General features: G+C 43.1%; 2 protein-coding genes across 2 annotated transcripts in view; both read left to right on the top strand.

Moving 5' to 3' along the window:
* Positions 1 to 8,428, top strand: part of ZYG11B (zyg-11 family member B, cell cycle regulator) — a 66,685-nt gene extending 58,257 nt beyond the window's left edge. Inside the window, exons 11-14 of the mRNA XM_040978535.1 lie at positions 1,251 to 1,448; positions 1,570 to 1,622; positions 3,760 to 3,857; positions 6,189 to 8,428. Of these exons, the coding sequence (XP_040834469.1) occupies positions 1,251 to 1,448; positions 1,570 to 1,622; positions 3,760 to 3,857; positions 6,189 to 6,379 (540 nt within the window). The 3' untranslated portion in view covers positions 6,380 to 8,428. The remainder of the gene's footprint in view (positions 1 to 1,250; positions 1,449 to 1,569; positions 1,623 to 3,759; positions 3,858 to 6,188) is intronic.
* A 12,985-nt stretch (positions 8,429 to 21,413) lies between these two features.
* The window catches only part of ZYG11A (zyg-11 family member A, cell cycle regulator), a 35,590-nt gene continuing 32,922 nt past the window's right edge, over positions 21,414 to 24,081 (top strand). Inside the window, exon 1 of the mRNA XM_040978613.1 lies at positions 21,414 to 21,503. Within this exon, the coding sequence (XP_040834547.1) occupies positions 21,414 to 21,503 (90 nt within the window). The remainder of the gene's footprint in view (positions 21,504 to 24,081) is intronic.

The following is a 24,081-nucleotide window of genomic DNA, read 5'->3' as shown; positions in this document are numbered from 1 at the left end:
ATTCAGATTCCCCCCCCCCTTTTTTTTTTTTAGTTCTGATATATCAGAAATGTGCTACTTGTCTGTCAGTATTTGGCTTATTTCACTTAGCAAAATAACTTTCATTCCATCCATTTTGTTGTTAAGGATCGAATAAGGCTGACTGAGATTCCAATGTGCTTGTATCACGTTCGGTTTATCCATTCATCTGTTAGAGAATCATAGTTGCTGTTCCAAGTCTTTGACTCATCCCATAATCTGTCATTTCTGATTGCTTTTTCTCCTGGTGATAAATAATTTTCCTACCCTTTGAACATCTAGTAATTTCTGATGGGTGCCAGTTATTGTTGACATTTCCACCTGGCTGGATGTTCATTGTTTTCCTCTGTATAGTTTTGTGCTTGGTTCAGACACTCAGTAACGTTGCAGATCAAGTTACCCTTTCATGTGGCTTGTTTATTTGCCTTTTTAAAGTGGCTTCACATAGGGCTAATCCATAACTGGAACCCACTACTACCAAATGCTTTCCTTATTGTGAGAGCTCTTCGCTCTGGTCAGAATGTGAACTATCTTAAGTGTGAGTTGAGTGATTTGTTTGTGTACTGCTTTCTGGTGATTCTTGTGTAGAATTCATGGAATTTCATCCCATTTCTAATCATTTCTCATGTAACAAGTTGAAGGAACTCCTGTATAGCTCTTTCAGTTTTACTCTTTCTCTTACTAGAACTTTTTTTTTTCTTTTTTCCTGAGACTGTTCTACGGTTTTGCTGTTTGACCATACTTTCCTGTCTCAAGAAAGCTATTGTCTGAGCCCAGTGTGGTAGCCTAGTAGCTGAAGTCCTCACCTTGCATGTGCCAGGATCCGGTATGGGCACCTGTTCTAATCCCAGCAACCCCACTTCCTATCCAGCTTCCTGCTTGTGGCTGTTGCAGCCACCTAGGGAGTGAATCATTGGATCAAAGATCTTCCTCTCTGTCTCTCCGCCTCTCTTTATATCTGACCTTTCAATAAAAATAAGTAAATCTCTAAAAAAAAAAAAAAAGAAAAGAAAAGCTATTGGCTTCTCTTCAGTTTCTCCTAACTCTAACTGCAATTTGGAAACAGCTCTCTTTGAATACTTTCTCCAAGGGGTTCCTTTCTGTAATTGCTTTCTGTCCATTATCCGAAAACAGTTCTCTTGTGGATTGTACATATTGCTTAATTTCTACAGCCAGATGTGCTGCTGTAAGACACTACCTACTTGATTTTTCTTTCTTCTCTTTTTTTCTAGAACAATATAGCTGAAGTACAAGAACTGCATTCAGAATTAATGTGGAAGGATTTTATAGACCACATCAGCAGCCTGCTGCACAGTGTTGAAGTGGAAGTTAGCTACTTTGCAGCTGGAATAATCGCTCATTTAATATCCAGAGGTGAACAGGCTTGGACACTAAGCCATAGCCAGAGAAATTCTCTTCTGGATGATTTGGTAAGGTCATCGGGTGTGCCTTTGAAGCATGGAAGCAACATTTATGATGGTTAACCTGCTGACGTATTCTAATGCAGAGTTAAACATTCTGATCCTTTCTTGTGTGTCTTGTGTCTTCCAGCATTCAGCTATTTTGAAATGGCCAACTCCAGACTGTGAGATGGTAGCATACAGGTAAATAACATGCTAATGAGTATTAAACCAGTAACCTCATGTTTTTTTCCCTTGAGATAATTTCTGCTAGACGTATAATTTGTCTCTCAGGCATCTGCGTACCTTAGTTCTGGCTTTACTTTTTAATGTATGTATGTATGTGTTTTCATTTTTTATTTGAAAAGCAGAGAAACAGAGAGATAGTCCCTCTGTTGATGAAGTTCCCTAAGGACTGCAACAGCTAGGGCTGGGCCAGGCTGAAGCCAGAAACATCTTACATGCTGCACCTGATCCATGCTTCTAGTAATGGCTTAAAAAAAAAATTATACTCCTTGGCAGTGTAAACTTCAATGGATTTAATTAACTGGTTAGCCCACTGCCATCTATGATTACAATCATGCAGTAAAAAATAGAAACCTAAAAGGGTAGAACTACAAATTGATATAATTAGATGCAAAAATATGAGAAGTGAACCATAATTTGGGATCCTGATGAACTGTATTAGTGTGCTATAACTAGGTATCTGTGGAGGGGTGTCTGTGTCTTTGTGTGTATGATGAGTTGTCAGAAATGCCTTAAGAGATGAGTAGATTTAAAGACAAATTTGGATTATTTTACTGATCTAATATGAAACGTTATACTGGCTTGGAGGGAATACATTGGCTAGGTCTTTGTCCCATTAAAAAAAAAAAAAAATCAACCCAGTATCGTGGTGCAGTAAGCTAAGTTATTGCCCACAACACCAGCTTCCTATATTGGAATGTTGGTTCTAGTTCCAGCTGCTCTGCTTTCCCCAGCTCCCTGCTAGTGCAGCTGAGAAAGCAACAGAGGATGGCCCGATGGCCCAAAGGCTCGAGCCCGGCCACCCGTGTGAGTATGACACAAATGTGTCAGATCTGCAAGTAGTCCCTGCCTCCGGCTTCAACCGAGTCCAGACCTGGCCCAGCCCGTGCCACTGCAGCTGTCTGGGGAGTGAGGTGGCAGATGAAGATCTGCTTCTTCCTCTTTTTTCTATAACCTTGCTTTTCAAATAAAAATAAAATAAACAAATAAATTAAAAAAAAAGTTGTCAGGAATTGGTTCCATGATCTTCAGATCAAACATGAACAAGAGGAGTGGGTGTTGTGGCGCAGGGAGTTAAGTTGCCACTTTGCACACCGGCATCCCATATCAGAGACACTGGAATTGAGTCCCATCTCCATTGCCAATCCAGTTTCCTTTCTACTAACGTGCCCCGAAGACAGTAGATGAGAGTCAGAATACTGGCATTCCTGCCACCTACGTGAGAGAGCTAGCTGGAGTTCCCAGCTTCAGCCTAGTCAGCCCTGGGTATTGTGGGCATTCTTCTCTTTGTGCCATCCTGTCTATCAAGCAAACAAATGAACGGCAAGACTTGGTTCCCAGATAAAAACATCTTATACCCACAAGGTGATAGTATGGGAATCAGATATAATTTGCCCTTATACTAGATTTGCATAGAATTTTTAGATGACAGCTTTTAAATCTACACTAGAAAGTGGCGAAAGGTCTTTAAAAGATAAACAGGAGCAGATTTTAGGAATAGAAAGCAACAACTTGCTCTAGAGAAGTCTGAAACAAGATGTGAGCACTAAGGGAACTAGAAGTGGTACTACTTTGGGTTGGTTAAATTGCTTACAATCATTGGTTAAAGTGCACACTAGATGCCTAACCCAGTTTATGACAATTAGGTAACTTGATCGACAAGTTACTGATTACCCAAAAGATGGATGCAGATTAACATTGGAACAATTTATTTTTGTTACCTACCTCATAAACACTGATGTTGTCAATATTTTTTATTTCACCAAATTATGTCCCATTGTTTCTGTTCAAACCATTAGGACGTGTGTTCTACTAGTTGGTTTTCAAACTCTCTCAGTTTGCAAATGTGTGCCTTTTCGACCAGAAAAGTACTTTGAAAAATGTTTCCTCTTAGTTCTGTGTTCTAATAAGCTTCCCTCCTCTGTGCTAAGACCTGTTCTCTCTGGAACAAAGAAATGATCTTCTATGGCTTATTTGTGTTAAGTTACAAATAATAGAATGAAATTTCTCAAATGGAAATTTGTGAGCTGTTGCTTTAGACAATGATGTCAAACATAGGATGTATAAGCTTAATTCTTTCCTTTTGAACCTTTAGGTCCTTTAATCCATTCTTCCCCTTACTTGGCTGTTTTACAACACCTGGAGTTCAGCTATGGGCAGTTTGGGCCATGCAACATGTCTGCAGCAAGAATCGTATGTACCGTCCCAGGAAACCATGATTTGCTCTCTCATGTAAAATTCTCCTTTCATGTTAAAGTTTTACCAAAAAAAAAAAAACCCACAAGATTTATTTTTTTCTTTATTTGAAAGGCAGAGTTACAGAGAGACTGAGAAAGCAAATGAAATCTTCCTTCCACTGGCTCACTGCCCAGATGGCTACAATTGCCTGGTGCAGCCAGGAGCTTGGCACTTCTTCTGGGTCTCCCATGTGGGTACAGGGGTGCTTGGGCCATCTTCTGTTGCCTTCCCAGGTGCATTAGCATGAAGCTTCATCAGAAATGCAGCAGCTTGCTCTTAAAACATTGCTAATATGGGTTGCTAGCATTGCATATTGTGGCTTAATTTGCCATGACACAACTCTGGGCCTGGAAAAACCATTTCTAAATTGTTTATTGATGTGATTTTCAAAGACACCAACTTATTTTTTTAATTTAAAAATTACTTTCATTTTATTTGAAAGCAGAGAGATAGACAAAAGACACAAAGAGAGAGCTCCCATTACTGGTTTACTCCTCAAATCCACACAGATGATAGGGACCCAGGTGTTTGAACCATCATTACTTGCCCCTCGTGATCATATTAGTAGAAAGCTGGAATTAGAAGTGAAGCCAAAGGGCCCAGCACTGTGGCCTAGTGGCTAAAATCCTTGCCTTGCATGTGCCGGGATCCCATATGGGGACTGGTTTTAATCCCCACTTCCCATGCAGCTCCCTGTTTCTGGCCTGGAAAAACAGCAGAGGAGGGTCCAAAGCCTTGGCTCCCTGCATCCACATGGGAGACCTGGAGGAAGTTTTTGGCTCCTTGTTTCGGATCAGTGCAGCACCGGCCATTGAGCTTACTTGGGGAGTGAATCATCGGATGGAAGATCTTCCTCTCTATCTCTTTTCCTTTCTGTATATCTGACTTTGCAATACAGATAAATAAATATTAAAAAAAAAAAAAGTAGTAAAGCCAAGACTCAAACATAGGTACTCTAGGGCCCAGCGTGATGGTTCAATGGCTAAATCCTCACCTTGCAAGTGCTGGAATCCCATAGGGGTGGTAGTTTGTGTTGCAGCTGCTCCACTTCTCATCCAGTTCCCTGCTTGTGGCCTGGGAAAGCAGTTGAGGACGGCTCAATGCCGTGGGTCCCTGCACCTGCATGGGAGACCTGGAAAAAGCTCCTGGCTTCAAACTGATTCAGTTCTGGCCATTGCAGATACCTGGGGAGTGAACCAACAGATAGAGGATCTTTCTCTTTGTATCTCCTCTCTGTAAATCTGCCTTTCCAATAAAAAGAAATAAATATATTTTTAAAAAGTACACAAGAACTAGATCGAAGTACATTACCTGTGATTTTGAGTCAAAGGAAAGCTGCTTGTGACCATGATTCTTACTACTTTATTCCCCAGATTATGTGTGCTGGGATAAGGAGGAAATGTTTTGTTAGTTGTTTGTGTGTTCATGTGTGGGCCTTGTACTGTAGACATAACATCTTTGAAAGGTATTGATCTAGCTGTAGCATGCTAGTATTTAGTAACAAAACAGGTAAAATTTAAGTGCAAAAACACCCTAAGATCCCAGTTCTTTTGTGAGGAGATCTAGAAATGATATAAGAAAGTTATTTTTAAAAAGTGTGAGCGGGGGCTGAAGTTGGAGGAAAGAGACACCAACCGGTGTGGAAGCCCCCCAGGTTAAGCCTTTGACTGCACAGTTGGCATTCTGTATGGGTGTCTGATCAAATCCAGGCTGTTCCCGTTCTGATTTAGCTCCCCACCAGTGTGCCTGAGAAACAAGTGGAAGATGGTTCAAGTGTTTGGGGCCTGGCTGCTCGGGTGAAAGACCCAGAAGAAGCTCCTGCCTCTGCTTTGGACTGGTCTGGCTTAGGGAGTGAGCCAATGGATGGAACGATTCCTCTTTGAAATTGACAAGGAAATTTTTTTAAAGATTTATTTATTTTTATTGGAAAGGCAGATATACAGAGAAAGAGAGACAAAGATCTTCATCTGCAGGTTTATTCCCAAAGTGGCCACAACGGCCAGAGCTGAGCCGAGCCTATCCGAAGCCAGGAGCCAGGAACTTTTTTCAGGTATCCCACACGGCTGCAGGGTCCCAAAAACTTTGGGCTGGTCTCAGCTGTTCTCCCAGGCCAGAAGCTGGGAGCTGGAGGGAAGTAAAGCAGCCTGGATGTGAACCAGCACCCTTATGGGCTCCCAGTCATGCAAGGGTGAGAACTTTAGCCACTAGGCTACCACGCTAGGCCCAATAAGTAAATCTTCAAAGCAAAGGAAAACAAAGCAAAGCTGTTCTCCGCTTCTGTTTCAGCTTCCCGGTACTGCAGCATGCTGATCGAAGAAGGAGGACTGCAGCACTTATACAACATCAAGGAGCACCAGCAGACGGACCCTCATGTCCAGCAGATTGCTGTGGCCATTCTGGACAGCTTAGAAAAGCACATTGTGCGGCACGGCAGGCCTCCTCCTGGGAAGAAGCAGTCCCAGGCCAGATTAAATTGATAGCCATAGTTAATTGGATAATTGAACCACAGGATTTCTCTTTGTGATCTCTTTGTTTGGAATACCCTACCCTGTATGATGTTGTGGGGTTTCTCTGACCACGGTCATCACACCAAGCTTGGGGTTGATCATAGTACTGCCCACGTGAACAGTCTCTAATTTGTCTTGTGATTTTTTAACGTATGAGGCACGAAGGGTCTCTTCCCCCATCATTGCCTTTTAGGAAATTTCCCACATCTTTCAGTGTTTGAACTCACCTGTGCTTGAGATTCTACAGTTTTCTCATTCTACAGTTTGCACGAACCATTAGGCCAATCTTTTCTGATCTCAAAGTCCTTTCCTGTCCATTTGCGGATCTCAGTATGCTGTTCCCCTCATTTCTGGCACTGCTTCCATTGTATATTTAATGCCGCTTCTGTATATAACCCCCTTATTCTCTATGTATTTTTTATAAGATGACCTTCTTAGTGTGAAAGAATAGAAATCTCTTTAGGGAAACTACAGATTGGCAGAGGCCTGGGTGGACGGTAAAATATATATATATATATTAGAAAGAAAAACTACCAAGGGAGAGCACCATTTAGAAATGGGACCGCTGTCGAGGTGTAGCTGTCAAACCCCCCTGCTGTCTTTCTGAGGCCCACCTCTCCTGAGGTAGTAAGCAAACCCTGTCCTCTGCAGTTAGACCTGGAAGTGCCAACTGCCACTTCTGCAGACTGCTGGGACACCCTAGAGACGTCCTCCCCCCAAGATCACAGTGTAAGATATGACAACATTCTGTGTTCAGGACTCACTGTCCCAATCTCTATATACTAAACTGTTGTGGAAATGTGATTTTTTTAAAGAACTGTCTGCAGTGAAAACTGACCATCCGTCTCCATGTCAGCTTTTTGTAGTTTATCCATACTGTCAGTGTGCTCAGTTAGAACACAGTCGGCTACAGTTATAATAAACTCTGCTACAAAAGTTTATTTTCTTTTGTTCGAAATATGTGTATCTTCTCGATATATTCATGTTGGAGAAAGATGTCACATCTCACTGCCAAAAATGACAGAAAGAATTAGACTGTTGTTAAATGGTGAAATGCAATGATTCTAGTTGCAGTGCTTAAAAGGAAATATTTTTGATGGATTATTTTTCAGACACCTGCCTTTACAAAAGATTTCTGATCGTTATGGTAAAGAAGCAATTAATAGATCACTTGGGAGGCACCAATGTCCTACTAGTCTGAAACCTCACATACTGGCCAGAGTGCTCCCATTAGATTCTAAATGAAATGTTATAAAAACAGGTGAAAAGAAAATGAGAGATTAGAACCATTAAAAACTGAATTACTTAGTGGATTAATTCTGCCTCAATTGGTTTAAGAAATTTTTGTAGGTATAAGATGAACTTTCACAGACTAACTTTGTTTCAAAGGAAGTGAAAAGTTCTTTTTAAAAGCTCTTTTTGGGTCTTTTTTAAAATTTTAATTTCTAAAGCAAAATTCAGAAAATAGGATGGCCTACAGTAGCAAGAAAGTTGCTATGCTGACCAATTCTAGTATAGTTAAGGGAAAGCCTATTTGAGAAGCTTCAAAAGTGCGTGTTCTCTAAGGGGTACTGCTCAAATTTTGTATCTGCAGATTGTTTTCAGAACTGGCTAATGTATATGGAAAACAGTAAATCCCTTCTTATTCAGAATAATTTCTTGACAAAGGCTCAAAAATCTTTAAAACAACAGTGAAATAAATAAACTATTGTGAGCACCAGCAGTGGCCAGCTACTTCTGAATCTTAAAAACAAAAGAACCGATCACATTCCAAATCTATATATATTTTGGTAACTTTGTGGTTGGGATAGTTCTTAAAATTGTGTGCATAACAAGGCACAGAACTCTTCATAATGTTTGGAATCTGGCTGAAACATAGTAGTATGGATAACTGAAATCATGAGGCACAATGGCCTGCCCATGTGTACCTGACAGTACTTGGTGCAGTCATGGGCTCTCTCATGTGGCTTAGAGGTGCTGCTTCAAGCACAACTTTGGCTTGGCTTGAACTACTTGTAATCATTGCTGTGCTAAGATAATATAAAATGTCACTAAAGCGGTTCCCAATCCACTAAAGGAAATGGATTAGAGTTTGTAGGTGATAATAATACTTATTGGCGTCACTGAGCAAATATGATTGAGGTGGGTTTTTTAAAAAAGGTTCATTTATTTTAAAGCCAGAATTACAAAGAGAGGAAAAGAAGAGATGGAGAGAGATCTTCCTTCTTCCATCCATTGGTTCACTCCCCAAATGACTGCAATGGCGAGAGCTGGGCTGGTCGCAAGCCAGAAGCCAGGAGCTTCTTCTAGGTATCCCAAGGACTTGGGCCGTCTTCTTCTGTTCTAGTGCATCATCAGCCAGGACTCAAATAAGCACCTAAATGGGATGCCAGCACCACAGTCAGTGGCTTTATGCACTGTCCTATAGTGCCAACACCAAGGCATTTCATTTTTGTATCACGTACGTTTTACTGTAGACTTTATACACTACAAGACTTTTTCTTTTATTCAGTTAAAAAGAAACATAAATTGAATCGTAGCAGGAATAGTTTAAACTCTGAGCAAGAATGGAAGCAGTTCTGGGAATTGTGAATACTGCTGCTTGTTTCCTTTGGGCAGGAATGCCATCCAATGGCAGTAGTTGACCTCTGTGAACTACTCAGTGTCCAAGTGAGTAAGACTGCTATGGGAGTTTGTGTTCATGTGCTCTTTCATTGGCAAACTTCCAAGGACTCAAAAAATCAAGTCCCAAGCCATCAGGCCTATCTATCCAGCTTTAGGCAGTAGCTCTTGCAGTTGGGACCTTTTGTGCTGGCCTATCTTCTCATTCACTTTAATTTAGCTTTAATTGCACCATGTGTTAAGATGGCATTGGTCTAAGGCCAGCTGTGGCATAGTTAATTAAGTAGCCAGCTATGATGTGAGTTCAAATTCTAGCAGCTCTGTTTCTGATAAAGTTATCTGCTAATGTATCTGGTAAAGCAGTGAAAGATGGTTCAAAGTTTTGGCCCTTTAGGGAGTGACTCAGTGGATGGAAATTTTGTCTGTGTCTAGTCTCTGTGTAATTCTGCCTTTCAAATAAATACATTGTGTAAAAAAGAGAGAGAGAGAGAGAATTGGGCCATCTTCATAAACACACATTAATGAAAACATACTATTTATATGCTAAATTGGAGTAAATCAGAGTAAGGAGTTCCAGGTTTGGCTTAGTGTTTTCAAATGCATTGCCCACCCCCCTCATAAAGATGGACAGCAGTGCCCAAGGCTGAACATAACAGCAGGAAAAACAAACTCTGTTCTGTTTATAAAAACAAATTGCAAAACCTATCCCTCTCCTGCTTTCCAATGGTTTGTTTACATTACTGGGTTATTGTATAGCTTTTATGATGTAAGCAGGATTGCTAAACTAAAGGTATAAGCAAGACCTTATCATACTGTTGGTGGATGGGGGCTCTTCCAGTTCCATTTGTTTATTACTTATGTGGGGACTTGGTACAACTGGAGTTCAGAATAGTACTCGGAGACAGCTTCCACAGAGGTCTGTAAGCTTTAGTTTCCCACTTAAATTGTTTTAGCAATTTCAAATGATTTTAGGGATACTGGATGTTTAGTCTTTACCATTTGCTGTGTTTTGAGAAATTTTCAATTTTTTCTTGTTCATTCATGAGCTATTTAGGAACAATGCAAAACCAACCTTTGTCCAGTGATGAGAAGAACACTATTTTGCTGAGTGTGCTTTATCTGATTTAATATTTCTGACTTAATAGGCATTTTATGACACAATATACTCATGACAATGAACTTTTTTTTTTTTTTTGGCTTTCAAAGCTTAACCTAAGACACTCTGTGTTAACTGGTAGCCTAAGAAAGAGCTAGCTTTTTCTTGCCTGTCTCCTACCCCACATTTTGGGGTAAATTATGCAAAGATCAATACTGTTTCTCATATTCTGAATGAAGTAAAGTTCTTTGAGACAACCCAGTCTCCTTGGATAGCTAGATAGAACAGCTACTATGAACATTTCAAAAACGGAAATTTATCAAAAATTATTGCACTGAGAAACATAAATCCAGTTCATTAATAGTATGTGCTTATTAATTTTGACCTTACTTTGGGGAAAACTGTAAATTGGATTCTTTTATGCTTATTTTAATCAGCTTAGAAGAAGCTACTGATCTAATGAAAGCAGAAATTTGAGAGCATTTTCCTCTTAAGAAATAGGAGGCTGTGGGCATGTGTTGTTCTTGTTTGGCTTTGCAGTTCTGATGCCCTCATCCCATATCAAGCTGTCTGGTTCCATATCTGGTTCCATTCTTGATTCCAGTTTCCTGCAATGAGGATCATGGGAGGCAGTGGTGATGGCTCCAGGGACTAGGTTCCCGCCACCCACTTGGGAGACCTGGGCTGAGTGCTTGGCTCCAGCCGTCAGCCTCAGCTGGGCTGTTGCTGACATCTGGAGAGGGAACCAGTCTTTAAGAGCTCTCTATCTTTCCCTGTTCTCCCTCTCAAATAAATGAAAATTCAAAACAAAAATGAGAAGACAGGGCCAGCATTGTGGCACTGCAGGTTAAGGTGTCGCTCATGACACTGGTGAAACTGGCATCTCTCTCTGTCTTTCAAATAAACAAATCTTAAAAATTTAAAAAAAAATTGGAAAGATGTTTTATCAACATTTTTACTCTCAGATAAATGTAAAGAATGAAATTTTTAAATTCCATGATTTTTGTAGAATTCTCACTGTCAAATTCTGACTTGTGAGAGAAAAACTATCCTTTGCTTAAATTGTGTTGATGGAAGAGTTTAATCAAAGGATATGAAAAGTTCTATTGAAAGTGTGTAATGTGTGTACATTTCAAAGGCTCAGTTATCTGGATGGACGGCATGTTCTATGACCAGATAAAATGGGGTATTCTATACATGAATCATGCTACATTTTAAATCGGAATAACATGTAAGTATTAATGTTGTGTCTTTAGATTTACATTTGGAGATTTTTTTTTTGCCTAAATAAATGTTATAAATTTTATGTAAAATGTGTCTTGTCTATTATGACTCTAGATTTCAAATCAATGTGAGCTTCAGATTCCCAGTGACACACTGACAACAGCTACTTTCTGAAAAAGGCATTGCAGTTACTGCGGGAGTTTCTAGTATTAGGGCATCATGCATTCACTTCATTAAATACTCATTCCACCCAGCGGCATACATTTGGTGCAGATCAGGGGTGAACCAGGCAGTTGACATCACACAATGGCAAACCCGAGCACCAGATGGAGTGTGGGTCAGGCCGGGTTTGGTCACGACACACACCCACCAGTACACATGAGGGCTTGGACTGGGTACCAGCTGGGCTGGGCTAAGCTGTAGCCCCTACCAACCTGAGCTGGAATTAGGGGTGGTCTGGGCCAGGCCAGGCTGCGGCACCTGCTGGCAAAAGCTGAGGTCAGGCAGGTCATGCCACACCAGGCTGCAGCACCAAACCAGCACACGTGAGACCCGGGGTGGAGGGAACAAAGCTAGTAGAGTCACTACCTGGGGCTCCCGAGCTGGACCACCACTCCCACTAAAGAGCTTGAGTTGGGATGGGGGCAGATCAGACCCAACAGAGATACAACACCTGTTGGCCTCATGAGAGCTGGATCAGGGAAAAGCCAGACGGGGCTGACTGTTCCTACTAGTGTATGCACAGTCCAGAGTGGGTGAGGGTTGGTTGGGCTTTGCCGCAACATCAGCTGTCAAGCCAAACTGCAGAACCACCTACAGAGTGCATGATCCAGGAGTGGGTCCAGTAAGAAAAGAGTGGGCAACTCCCTCTTGTGTTGCCACTCCCACTGGCAAGCGTGAGAACAAGGACCAGGGCAGGCATGGATAGATAGAGAGTGGCACCTGCCAGCACATGTGTGGGCTTGATAGTGGGGCTGGTTGAGTTGAACTAGGCTTCAATGCCCAGTGACATATGAGAGCTGAATGGGATGTGGGACAGACTGAACCAGTCTGCTGTACGTACTGGCAGGCATGGGAACCAGGGCAGGAGGAGGGACTGGTGGGGGTTATTGTGGGTTGCTCTGATTAGGCTCTAACTCCCATTGGTTTGCATGAGGGCTGAGTGTGTGGTGGGCAGGATCTGACTGGACTGCAACACCCATTGGTTTGTGTAGAAGATGGGGCTGGAGGCAGACCTGACCCAGCAATTGCAACGACCAGCATATGCATAGGCTGATTGAGGCAATGGTCTATGCCGGACCTTGTACTGGCAAGCACACAGAAGACTCTGGGATCACTTCAGATGAAGTTTCTTTGGGAATATCCCGATCAGACTGCTAGATTCAGAACTCCAACCATGGAGAAAATTGTAGGTTCCATGGTCTGACTGTGGAGTGCATGTGTCAGAGCTGGGCCTCCACAGTGGCTCAGATGGCGCAGTGGACAGCATATCCGGGTGCACATGGAGAAAATGGTAGTAAATTAGAGCCTGCATAGGTTACCTGGCACCACAACAGAGGACAGAACAAATCAATCAACTACCCCAGCCAAGTGTTGGAGTGAAAATCTGGGCAAGTGGAGGTGATAAGGTGGACTATGTTAGCCAGTGGATTCTGAAGCAATTCCATCGTGATTGGAATGGAGAGACCGGCAGCAATTCAGAACAGCCGAACTATCAAAACCACTTGAGCAGGACCTTTGGAGCATGCCCCACATCGGGGAGCCTGAGATGGTTGAGAGGGTAGGTGTGGCTTCTCCCTTTCTCTCTTCCCTTTCCCCAGATACAGGAAGGAAAAAGGAGAAGGTGGAAACAATGAATGGTCTTACCCACTTTCCTGTAGCGCTTGACCCTTTGAGCCCTAAACAACTATGTAATCCCCCCAAACCTTCTCCAGTCCTTACCTAGTTCCAGCTCTGGGCCTCTACCCTCTCTAACGACCAACAAGGTTCCTCCTGAACCCCCTCCCCCCAACACACACACACACACACACACACACACACACATTCACACACTCACATACACACACAAATAGGAATAGATAAGCAGAGAACAACAAAGAAAGATAGGTCATCAAGGACTCACACATGCCCTGCTAGATGGAACACAAAGAACAAGTACTCATCACCAAGGTATGAGAGATTTCTCTGCAACGCCCCCCCAAACCCGTTATGCACCTCAATTGTTAAAATGTCATTGAAATAGTCGCAGGAGGTTGTCAAGAACTTACATGTAATTTTAACTTATTGTTTACTCAATACTATGTCAATTAACTCCATAACGAAATATACCGTGGCTGCTGGGGCTCTTAATTGATCAGGATCTTGCTCTCTGGGCCATACCTACAGACCAGAGAAGGTCTCCCCAAGAAGCAGATGAGCTTATCTGGATAGTAAGATGCTGGACTCTATGCTAGGTATATGCTTGCGGTGAAGGTATCTCAACTGATCTTGAACTGAGGTCTCACAACAGGGTGGAGGAATCCACCATGGGGGGAGGGTTGGGAGGGAATCCCAGTACCTATGGAACTGTATCCCATAAGACAATGTAAACACTAAGTTAAAAAAAAAAAAAGATCATCCCCCCAAAATAGGTCCTATGCAGTAGCCTAGCAGCTAAAGACTTCGTCTCACACATGCTGGGATTTCATATGGGTGCCGGTTCTAATCCCAGCAGCTCCACTTCCCATCCAGCTTGCTGCCTGTGGCCTGGGAAAGCAGCAGAGGATGGCCCAAGGCCTTGGGACCCTGCACCCATGTGGGAGACCTGGAGGAAGTTCCTGGATCCTGGCTTTGGTTAGGCACAGCACCAGCCATTGCGCTCACTTCGGGAGTGAATCATCTGACGAAAGACCTTCCTCTCTGTCTCTCCTCTTCTCTGTATATCTGACTTTCCAATAAAAATAAAATAAATCTTAAAAAAAAAAGACCATTGGAACTCATAAGAGACTTTGGCAGTGTAGCAGGATATAAAATTAATTAACACAAGTCAATGACATTAGTGTACACAAATAATTCCACGGATGAGAAAGAAATTGTAAGTACAGTCCCCTTTAAAAGAGGAGAGAAATCTTAAATACCTAGGAATTAAGCTAACTAAATATGTGGAAGACCTCTATGAAGAAAACTACAAAACATTAAAAAAGAAAATAGAAGAAGACCTTTTGAAAAATGGAGAAACTTACCATGTTCCTGGATTGGCAGGATCAACATAATAAAAATGACCATATTACCAAAAGCAACATACAGATTCAATGCAATCCCAATAAAAATCCCAACAACATTGTTTTTAGAAATAGAAAAGATGATACAAAAGTTCATCAGGAATCACAAAAGATCACGAATAGCCAAAGCTATCCTGAAAAATAGAAATCACCCTGGAGGAATCACAATTCAGACCTCAAGACAGAGCAGTGGTTATAAAACAGTCTGGTACTGGTACAGAAACAGAGAAGAAGATCAGTGGAACAGAATAGAAACACCAGAAGGAAATCCACACATGTATACTCACCTAATCTTTGACAAGAAAACGGAAAACAATCCAGGCAAAAAGCCTGGTCTATTCAACAAATGCTGTTGGGACAACTGGATAGCAGCTTGCAGAATGAAGAAGCAAGATCCACCCCTGTCACATTATACAAAACTTAGCTCTAAATGGATCAAGGATCTAAATCCACACCCAGAAACCATCAAACTACTAAAGAAAAGCATAGGAAGGACACTCCAAGATATACGAACAGGAAAAAAACTTTCTAGAAAAGACACCAAAAGCACAGGCAGTCAAAGCCAAAATAAACAAATGGGACCCCATCAAACTAAAAAGCTTCTGTACAGCAAAGGAAACAATTTACAAAGTGAAGAAGCAAGCAACCGAATGGGAGAAAATTTTAGCACACTACACAAATGATAGGGGACTAATATCCAGGATTTACAAAGAGCTTCAGAAACCCAGGGACAGCAAAACAAACAAACAAACAAACCTGTAACAAAATGGGCAAAGGAAATGAACAGTGTTCAAAAGAACAGATTCAAATGGCTAACAGACATATGAAAAGGTGCTCAGGCTCCCTAGCCATAAGAGAGATACAAAATGAAAACCACGTGGAGGTACCACCTAACTGCAGTGAGACTGGCCTACATTCAGAAGTCAACTAACAACACCTGCTGGTGTGGATGTGGGGGGAAAGGCACCCTCCTTCACTGCTGCTGGTGGGAGTGTAGGCTTGTATAGCCACTGTGGAAATCAGTATGAAGAGTGCTTGGAGAATTGCAAATAAAGCTGCCATATGACCCAGCTATCCTGCTCCTAGGAATATACCCAATACAAGTGAAATCTGCATATGAGAAGGGGAGCTGTAACCCTATATTTGCAGCAGCACAATCCACAATAACAAAGACGTGGAAACAATCCTGCTGTGCGTCCAAAGAAGAGTGGTTAAAGCAACTGTGGTACATCTACTCCATGGAATATTATTCAGCTAGTAAGAAGAATGAAATTATACTATTTACAACTAGGTGGGCCTACCTAGAGACCATTATGCTCAGTGAAATAAATCAATCACAAAAGAACAAATACCATATGTTCTCTCTCATATAAGGAAACCCGCATGGAAAGTGTAACTTCAATAATCCGAACCATACTGGTTTTTTTTTTTTTTTGGCTGCATCCCATGTGTTTCAATGTTTTTTATTTCAGTTTTATTTATTCCAAATACTTAAATACTTTCTTTTCTCTTGTCAAATTCATTGCTGGCTCATGGATTACAATGATGGCATCATTTTTCCCAAGAGACTTTTGTGTTTCCTTTTTGTCACCCATGTGTTACTCAGTGGTGTGTTTTTTCATGGTGCTGTAATTTGTTGTTGTCATTGTTGTCGTTGAGGCTGTTCTTCTAACTCAGGCTCACTCGCCTGTCTTGGACTTCCCAGCGGCTGCTTGCTCTCTGACTTCCCGTGGGCAGACTCTGAAGACGGGCAGCCCCTGAAGACGGGCAGCCCCTGAATACGCCCCTGCAGGACTCTGTTCCTCTCACCCTCTCTTCATGCTTGGCCAGTCAGTGAAAATGCAAATGCTAAGATACTTTGTATAGCTAGTTCGTGCACTTTCTAGAGTTCCAGGAGAAGTGGGACCTTGCAGTGATGGAATGTGGACAGAGAAGCCAGGGAAAGGTGAATGTCTACAGCTTTGTAAGGGTGTCCAGGTTGTTTGCTCCTGGTGTTTTAATTTATAGGTTTTCAATTTAATGGACAGGTTTAGGTTTCACTGTAATGACTATTTGTTTCTTTCAGGGTTTCAATTCAGACTGGATTGCCTTGGTAACTTCACTTGCTAATTTCTAGTGGGCACTGCCATCACCAAACATGGCTAATAAAGACCCCTTAATACATCCTAGATTGTCTGGTGTCATATCTCTCACACTCTGTAAATATATATGTATGTTTTAAATGTGTGTATATACATATATGTATAAACTCCATATAAACATAATGAAAGCCTGTCTTCTCCCACACTTAGTTTGTGTTCACTTGATTGACATAGTCTCTCAAGGCTCTCTTTTACTACCTTCCTATTCTCGGTCTGCATCCTGAAAGTCCCATGAATTAGTTTGCTTACCTTTATAACCAATGAAAGGCAAACTCCATGAGCACCCAGTTGATATTACTCAAGTAATATACACAGGTGAGAGCTCTTGGCTTCCAAAAGCCAGCCTTGTGAGCAGGCGGCGAGCATGCTACCAGTGGCCTCTTGTTGGAGGGCAGCTGTTTAATCTGGAGTCATTGAAATAGTAACTCATCAAGGAGTTCCTATGATGTCTCTCTAGACTAGGATGTAAGAGCTAACAACAAAAACCCTTTAGCACGCTGGTCATTTTACATTGCTATGCACTATAAAACCTGTGCATTCACACTTCCTGAAAGGAACGTGCCCCAAGGCATTTGGTGGAGTCTCCCAGATAAAGCTGATGGAGGCCCCCCAGCTGACGCTCCAGCTCCAGCTCCAGCTCCAAGGATGCAGATCACCTGCAGCAAAAGCCTCGAGGCCCAGTCTGAGTGTCGTCAGGAGGCCTTGTGCTTTCTTGCAGGTCTATGGCAGCAGTCGCTCCAGGAAGGAACTGCTGCCACGGGAGCACCCCTCAGTAGCAGCATTAGCCTCCCGGCCTGTCCTACTTGTCCAAGGATTGGCTCCCATCATCCTCCCTGACCTCTATTAGTTAACAGTGGTCATTTCTGAATAAGGGGAAAAGAGTTACCAAAGACATTTTCAGTCTAATTCTGGGTCTCAATAATTCAGCCTTTTTTTTTTTTTTAAGATTTATTTTTATTGCAAAGTCAGATATACAGAGAGGAGGAAAGACAGAGAAGAAGATCCTCTGCCGGATGACCTACTCTCCAAGTGACCGCAATGCCAGTGCTGTGCCGATCCAAAGCCAGGAACCTGGAGCCCCAACCGGGTCTCCCAGGTGAGTGAAGGGTCCCAAGGCCTTGGGCCATCCTCAACTGCCCTCCCAGGCCACAAGCAGGGAGCTGGTTGGGAAGTGGAGCAGCTGGGACCACAACTGGCACCCATATAGAATCTTGGCGTGTCCAAGGTGAGGGCTTTAGCAGCTAGGCTACAGCACTGGACCCCATAATTCAGTCTTAAAGCTCTTAAAAAAAGGAAGGATTATGGATAACAAGCTAAATATTTCATATAACCTTCAAAATAGTTTGTGAAGGAAGACAATTATCTACCAATTTAGAAGTGAGGAAAAGCATGTGATGGCAGGCAATTGAAGTAGCAAGCTTCAAGTCATGCACACATAGGAATCTTTAGGTTAAATATATTGGTTAAGCTGTTGCCTACTTTGTGGCCAGCAGATATGGGTCCTGGTTTGAGTTTTGGCTGCTTTACTTCTGATCCTGTTCTCTGTCAATATACTTCAGTAAGTAGCAGAAGATGGCCTAAGTATTTAGACCTTTGTCACCTGTGTGGGAGACTTGCATTGAGTTCTAGCCTTCTTTTTTGGGCCTGGCCCAGCCCTGTCTATTGCAGTCATTTGAGAAGTAAACCAGCAGATGAAACATAGCTCCTGGTTTCTCTCTCTCTCTCTCTCTCTCTCTCTCTCTCTGTATGTGTATCTCTGTTCTCTCCCTCTTTTTAACTCTTTTTTTTTCTTTTCTTTTTTTTGGAAGGCAAACTTTACAGACAGAGGAGAGACAGAAGTTTTCCACCCATTGGTTCGCTCCCTAAATGGTGGTAATGGCCAGCCCTGGCTGATCTGAGGCTGGGAGCCAAGTGCCTCTTCCAGACCTTCCAAGTGGATACAGGCTCCCAAAGACTTGGAGCATCCTCTGCTTCTTTCCTAGGCCATATACAGGGAGATGGGTTAGAAGTGAAGCAGCCAGGATAACAAAACTAGTGCCCATGTGGGATGCTGGCACAAGGTGGAGGATGAGCCTGGTTGCCATTCCTGGCTGCTCCACTTCTGATCCAAATCCCTTGCTAATGTGTCTGGGTAAACAGGGGGGAAAGGATCCAGGCACTTGAGGCCCTGCGCCAAAGTGGCAGGTCAAATGGAGTTCCAGTTCCCGGCTCTCGCCTTGCCTAGCCTGGGCTGTTGGGACCAGTTGAGGACTGAACTAATGGAAGACCTTTATCTTTCCAACTCTGCCTTTCAAAGAAGTACCTAAATATTCAAAAACAAACAAAAGGAATGTATCAGTATATGGATAGCCCTTAAAGTTATACACCAGATAGAATCAGCAACTAAGGGAGGATGGATAAAGATTACAAGACTGAGTCCTGAGAGCCACAATTAGATCAGCAGGACCACCAGTGATAGCTCATGAAAGAGAGAGGGAGAGAGACACGGGGAGGAAGAGGAGATGGATCCTGCAAGTCAAGTGAAGAATGTATTTTAGAGAAGAAACCATCACCTGATCTCATGGTGCCAACCAGTCGAGTGAGAAGTCACCACAGGGCTCTGTGACTAGCAAGTGGGCAAGAAAGTGTGGAGCAGCAGGGATGAACAGACAAAAAGGTAGATCTGAAGACAGGAAGTTTAGAGCACATTCCGGGAGAAGTTTCACTGTAAAAGATGAGGGCAGATACAGAATGGCGCCTGAAGGGAGACACTTGGGATTCAAGGGAATGCTTTTATTAAGCATTACTGTTTTAATTGTTAGTATGGACGTTGTAGCTTACTTTATAGGAGCATGCCGAGGGAATGACCTAAGAAACAGGGTGAAATGGATGAGGACCACAAAAGGATTTGTGTAAACAAGAGGGAATGAATTGAGGAAACATCCTGGCCTTGGGTGAGAGTTCACGATGAGGGAATAACCCTGGGGACACAAAGGCAGTCCAGCAGCTCTGCAGGTGGAGCTGGGGAGGCACTTTTCCTGTTGCTTTTTTGTTTTCGTCGTCAGTGAAAGCGAAAAGATCAGAGTTGAGGAGATGTTCCAATCTTGAGAAAAGAGAATAGAGGAGAATATATGAAATGTCAATTTTTTTAAAAGATTCGTTTCATTTGAAAATCAGAGAAAGATTTTTTTTTTTTTTTAGTTTATTTTTACTGCAAAGTCTGATATACCTAGAGGAGGAGAGACAGAGAGGAAGGTATTCCGTCCAATGATTCACTCCCCAAGTGACTGCAATGGCCGTTGCTGTGCAGATCCAAAGCCAGGAACCGGGAACCAGGAACCTCCTCCAGGTCTCCCACGTGGGTGCAGGATCCTAAGGCTTTGGGCTGTCCTCGACTGCTTTCCCAGGCCACAAGCAGGGAGCTGGATGGGAAGTGGAGCTGCTGGGATTAGAACCAGCGCCCATATGGGATGTCGGCGCGTTTAAGGCAAGGACTTTAGCTGTTAGGCCACGCCGCTGCCGGGCCGGAGGGGTAGATTTACAGAGAGGAGATAGAAAGATCTTCTTCTGCTAGTTCACTCCAGAAGTGGCCACAACAGCTGGAACTGAGCTGAAGCTAAGAGCCAAGAGCTTCTTCCTGGTCTCCCACATGTGTGCAGGGTCCCAAGGCCTTGGTCCGTCCTTGACCACTCTCCCAGACCACAAGCAGGAAACTGGATGGGAAGTAGAGCGGTCGGGACAGCAACCGGTCCCGGTGCGCTCTTTCTTGGTGTTTTTTGTTTGTTTGTTTTAACGATTTATTTTTTATTTTTATTAGAAAGGCGGATATACAGAGAGGAGAGACAGAGAAGAAGATCTTTCCTCCGATGATTCACTCCCCAAGTGAGCTGCAACGGCCAATGCTATGCCGATCCTAAGCCAGGAGCCTCTTCCGGGTCTCCCATGCGGGTGCAGGTTCCCAAAGCTTTGGGCCGTCCTTGACTGCCTTCCCGGGCCACAGCCAGGGAGCTGGATGGGAAGTGGGGCCACCGGGATTAGAACCGGCGCCCATATGGGATCCCGGGCGTGCAAGGCGAGGACTTTAACCACTTGCGCCACCGCGCCGGGCCCTCTTGGAGGTTTTTAAGGTTTTCTTGGTACTTTGAAGGTACCTTCAAATTCTTTTAGATACCTTTTAATATTCAAAACCGCTTTTGCGTACTTACTAGGCAGGAGGTGGTTTTCAAATTAGATTTATCCAGGGTCTCTACTAGGAGTTGAAGCAGGTTCGGGCGGCCAGGGTTTTAGGGCATCTTTGCAAAACATGTCATACCCAAGCCACTGAATATATGTACATATACTCCTTGCGCCAGCTCCCATCTGAGCAGGGACAGGAATGAGGCAGGTGGGTTTCTCTGAGGGGTAAGGAGGTCTTAGTCGCAGGTCCGTCCCGGCACGGAAGGCCGGTGAGATCCGGGATGGGGGCTGGGGAGGCCCTGCTCACGGGGGCGGGGTCTGGGGCGGGTTCTGCGCCCAGGTCTCCACGCCCGGGCCTTTCAAAAGCCCGAGGCGCCCGCGGCGCCAGCCGGGTGTGCAGGGCGCACAGGAGAGTGTCGCAGCTGGCTCTAGCTCGCGGCTTCCAGGCGCAGGTCGCTGTTCGCGCTCTCCGTCCTCTCAAAACAACCCAAGCAACCGGATTTACCATGGTTCATTTTTTGCACCCAGGCCTCTTGCCTCGGAACGTCGTTCTTCCTGACACTAGAAGGGATGGTCTGGGCGGCAGTGTGGCGCAGGTGAGCCCCGGATGGGCACAGGGATGTGGACCCTGGGGGTGCGACGGCAGCCTTGGGACTCCTGGGGGGGATGCGCTGAGGAGTTTGGCTGGTGCTGAAGTGAAGCCGCTGTGCGTCAGAGCGCTTCACCTGTTGCCGCTGTGTAGGGGAGGGGGACAGGGTTCCTGGCGTGAGTGCCACCCCCCAGTCCCGGGGTCGCAGGTGACCCGGACACGCCCCATCAGCTCTCAGACTCTCGACCCTACCAGGGGACAGCGGCAAAGCTTGCCGCGCGGTGCGAGTGTAGACGTGGGTGTTGCCGCTGGTGTCCGAAGTAGCCCTCAGTTGGTTACGGGTTGTCACTATGAACTGATATTTCCCAAATCTTTGCAGTGCGCTGGTGGAGGTGAAGTCTGCTCGGGCACTACCCCAACCGTGTGTGGCTCTGCCCCTTGGCCCTGGGAGTGTTGGCTAGGGGCGGCGGGGGGTGTCCGGAATTCCCTAGAATGAATATTCCAATTCCAAGTGTCCCGTCCAGTCTGGCTTGGGAAGTCTGAGCCTATTGGAACCCCAGCGGAGTGTACTTAGCGCCTGCTGTGTGCAGATTGCCGCATTTCGGGTCTGGCTGTTTCAGATCTCAGACTTCCCCCTCGACTTGTCCCCGCTAAGCTCTCCGAATCTACTGGCAAAGGCTCAAACTTCAAAACTATTGAGTACAGACACAAGAAATTTAGTGCGTTCTACGAATTCAATGTTTTGTTTGTAGGATGTTGTGCCCCAAAGACGGAGCCTGTTCCCTTTGGGAATCACTTAGGAAAAACTGCATACCCGTTTGTAAATTTGTGTGTAGCTAATGAAGATGCCAGGATTTAGATCTTGTACTAATAGGCTCTCCAGTCCAGTTTTTATTGCTGCGGGTGGCAATAGAAACGCGAGATTTCTTTGTAAAATGGTCATGATCAGTATGTTTTATCAGTGCACTTTCGTAGAATAGATACTTTTGGGGGGAGGGGAATCCCATACTATTCAGAATTATACTATAAATTTCAAAAATAAAAATTAAAAACTGTTTCGTTTAAACAACATTATTATTTGAATATACAGAAAGCGTGAGTACATTTTCCACTAAGAGATGTTTTAAATACATTTATCTCCATTTGTGTTGTTTTAAATTTTCTCTCAACAATGTAGTTTTAAGATTTTTTTATGTGTGTTTTGTTAGTTGTCCCAATTTTTTATACTAGACTTTATATAAACTTGTTTATAGAAATAAACAATTCCTGTTAACTCATTGATTTTTTTTTTCCTGTGGTATTTTTTGGTAGATTTCTTATTTCTCAACAAACGTCATCTGCAAATGGACAATTTTACTGCTCCTTTCCAGCCTTTGCTTTTTAATACCTTTTTAACACCTTTTTAGGAATTGTAAAACTGCATCTTTAAGAACATTTTTAATGTTCTTATAGAAAAAATGGTCTAAATAGACACCTTTCCAAGTGTCCTATCTGTGATTTTTAATATTAAAAAAACTTTTAGAGAGTTATTTATTTTATTGGAAAGTCAGATCCACAGAGAGGAGAGGAGATCTTCCGTCCACTGGTTCGCTCTCCATTTTGTGGCAATGGCTAGAGCTAAGCCTATCTGAAGCCAGGAACCAGGAATTTCCTCCTGGTCTCCCACGCAGGTATAGGGTCCCAAGGCTTTGGGCCGTCCTTGACTGCTTTCCCAGGCCACAAGCAGGGAGCTGGAGGGGAATTGGGAACACCCGGACACAAACAGGTGCCCAAATGGGATCCTGGGCATGTGCGAGGGAGGACTTTTAGCATTGGGTCCTAAAATATTTTTTTTTTCCTCTGAGATTCCATTGATTGTGAATTTAACTTTATTTTTGGAATAAAATACATTTGATCATGATGTCATGGTTTTTTTTATATCACAGGATTCTATTTACCAATATTCTATTGCGTACTTTTGTTTTTATGAGGGCTATTGTTCTAGAAATATTTTATCTTGCCTTAAAAAGTGAATTGGGAAGTCTTCCTTCTTCTGCTTTATGAGTTTGTGTGGAACTTGTATTATTTCTTCTAAGAGTTGATTTTGGAAAGTTTTCAATCACGCATGTTTACTCTTTCATTGATTTCTCTTTTTATCTTAAGGATTTCCTTCATTCTGTTTACTTTGTTTAATTTTATTTTTGTCTTTTCATGGTTAAAAGTTGGAACATTAATTTTATGCCTTTCTATTTTCTAATGTAAACACTTAGACTTACTCATTTCCTCTAACAATACTTCAGTTAGCTCCCATAATATGTTGTTCAAAATAATTTGTAATTTCCAGTGTGTTTCTTTGATCCATGGTCTAGTGTGGGAGTGACAGTCTGCATAAAATTGTCTAATGATATTCTGTACATTTATATTTATTGAGTTGTGACTCAGATATGAACTACCTTGATAAGTATTCGTGTTTTTAGGAAAATATATTCTATTGTATGAACGTCAGGTCAAGTTTGGTTATGTCAATACTTATTTTCCATCTAATTTTGTTTTCTGAGATTTGGGGAGATTTGTGGAGAGATTTTACGTGTTTTCCTACTTGAAAA

This window comes from Ochotona curzoniae, unplaced genomic scaffold, assembly GCF_017591425.1.
Source record: "Ochotona curzoniae isolate NIBS_2020 unplaced genomic scaffold, NIBS_Ocur_1.0 contig_291, whole genome shotgun sequence".
NCBI classification, from domain to species: Eukaryota; Metazoa; Chordata; class Mammalia; order Lagomorpha; family Ochotonidae; genus Ochotona; species Ochotona curzoniae.
This window is presented reverse-complemented; position numbering and strand designations above follow the sequence as displayed.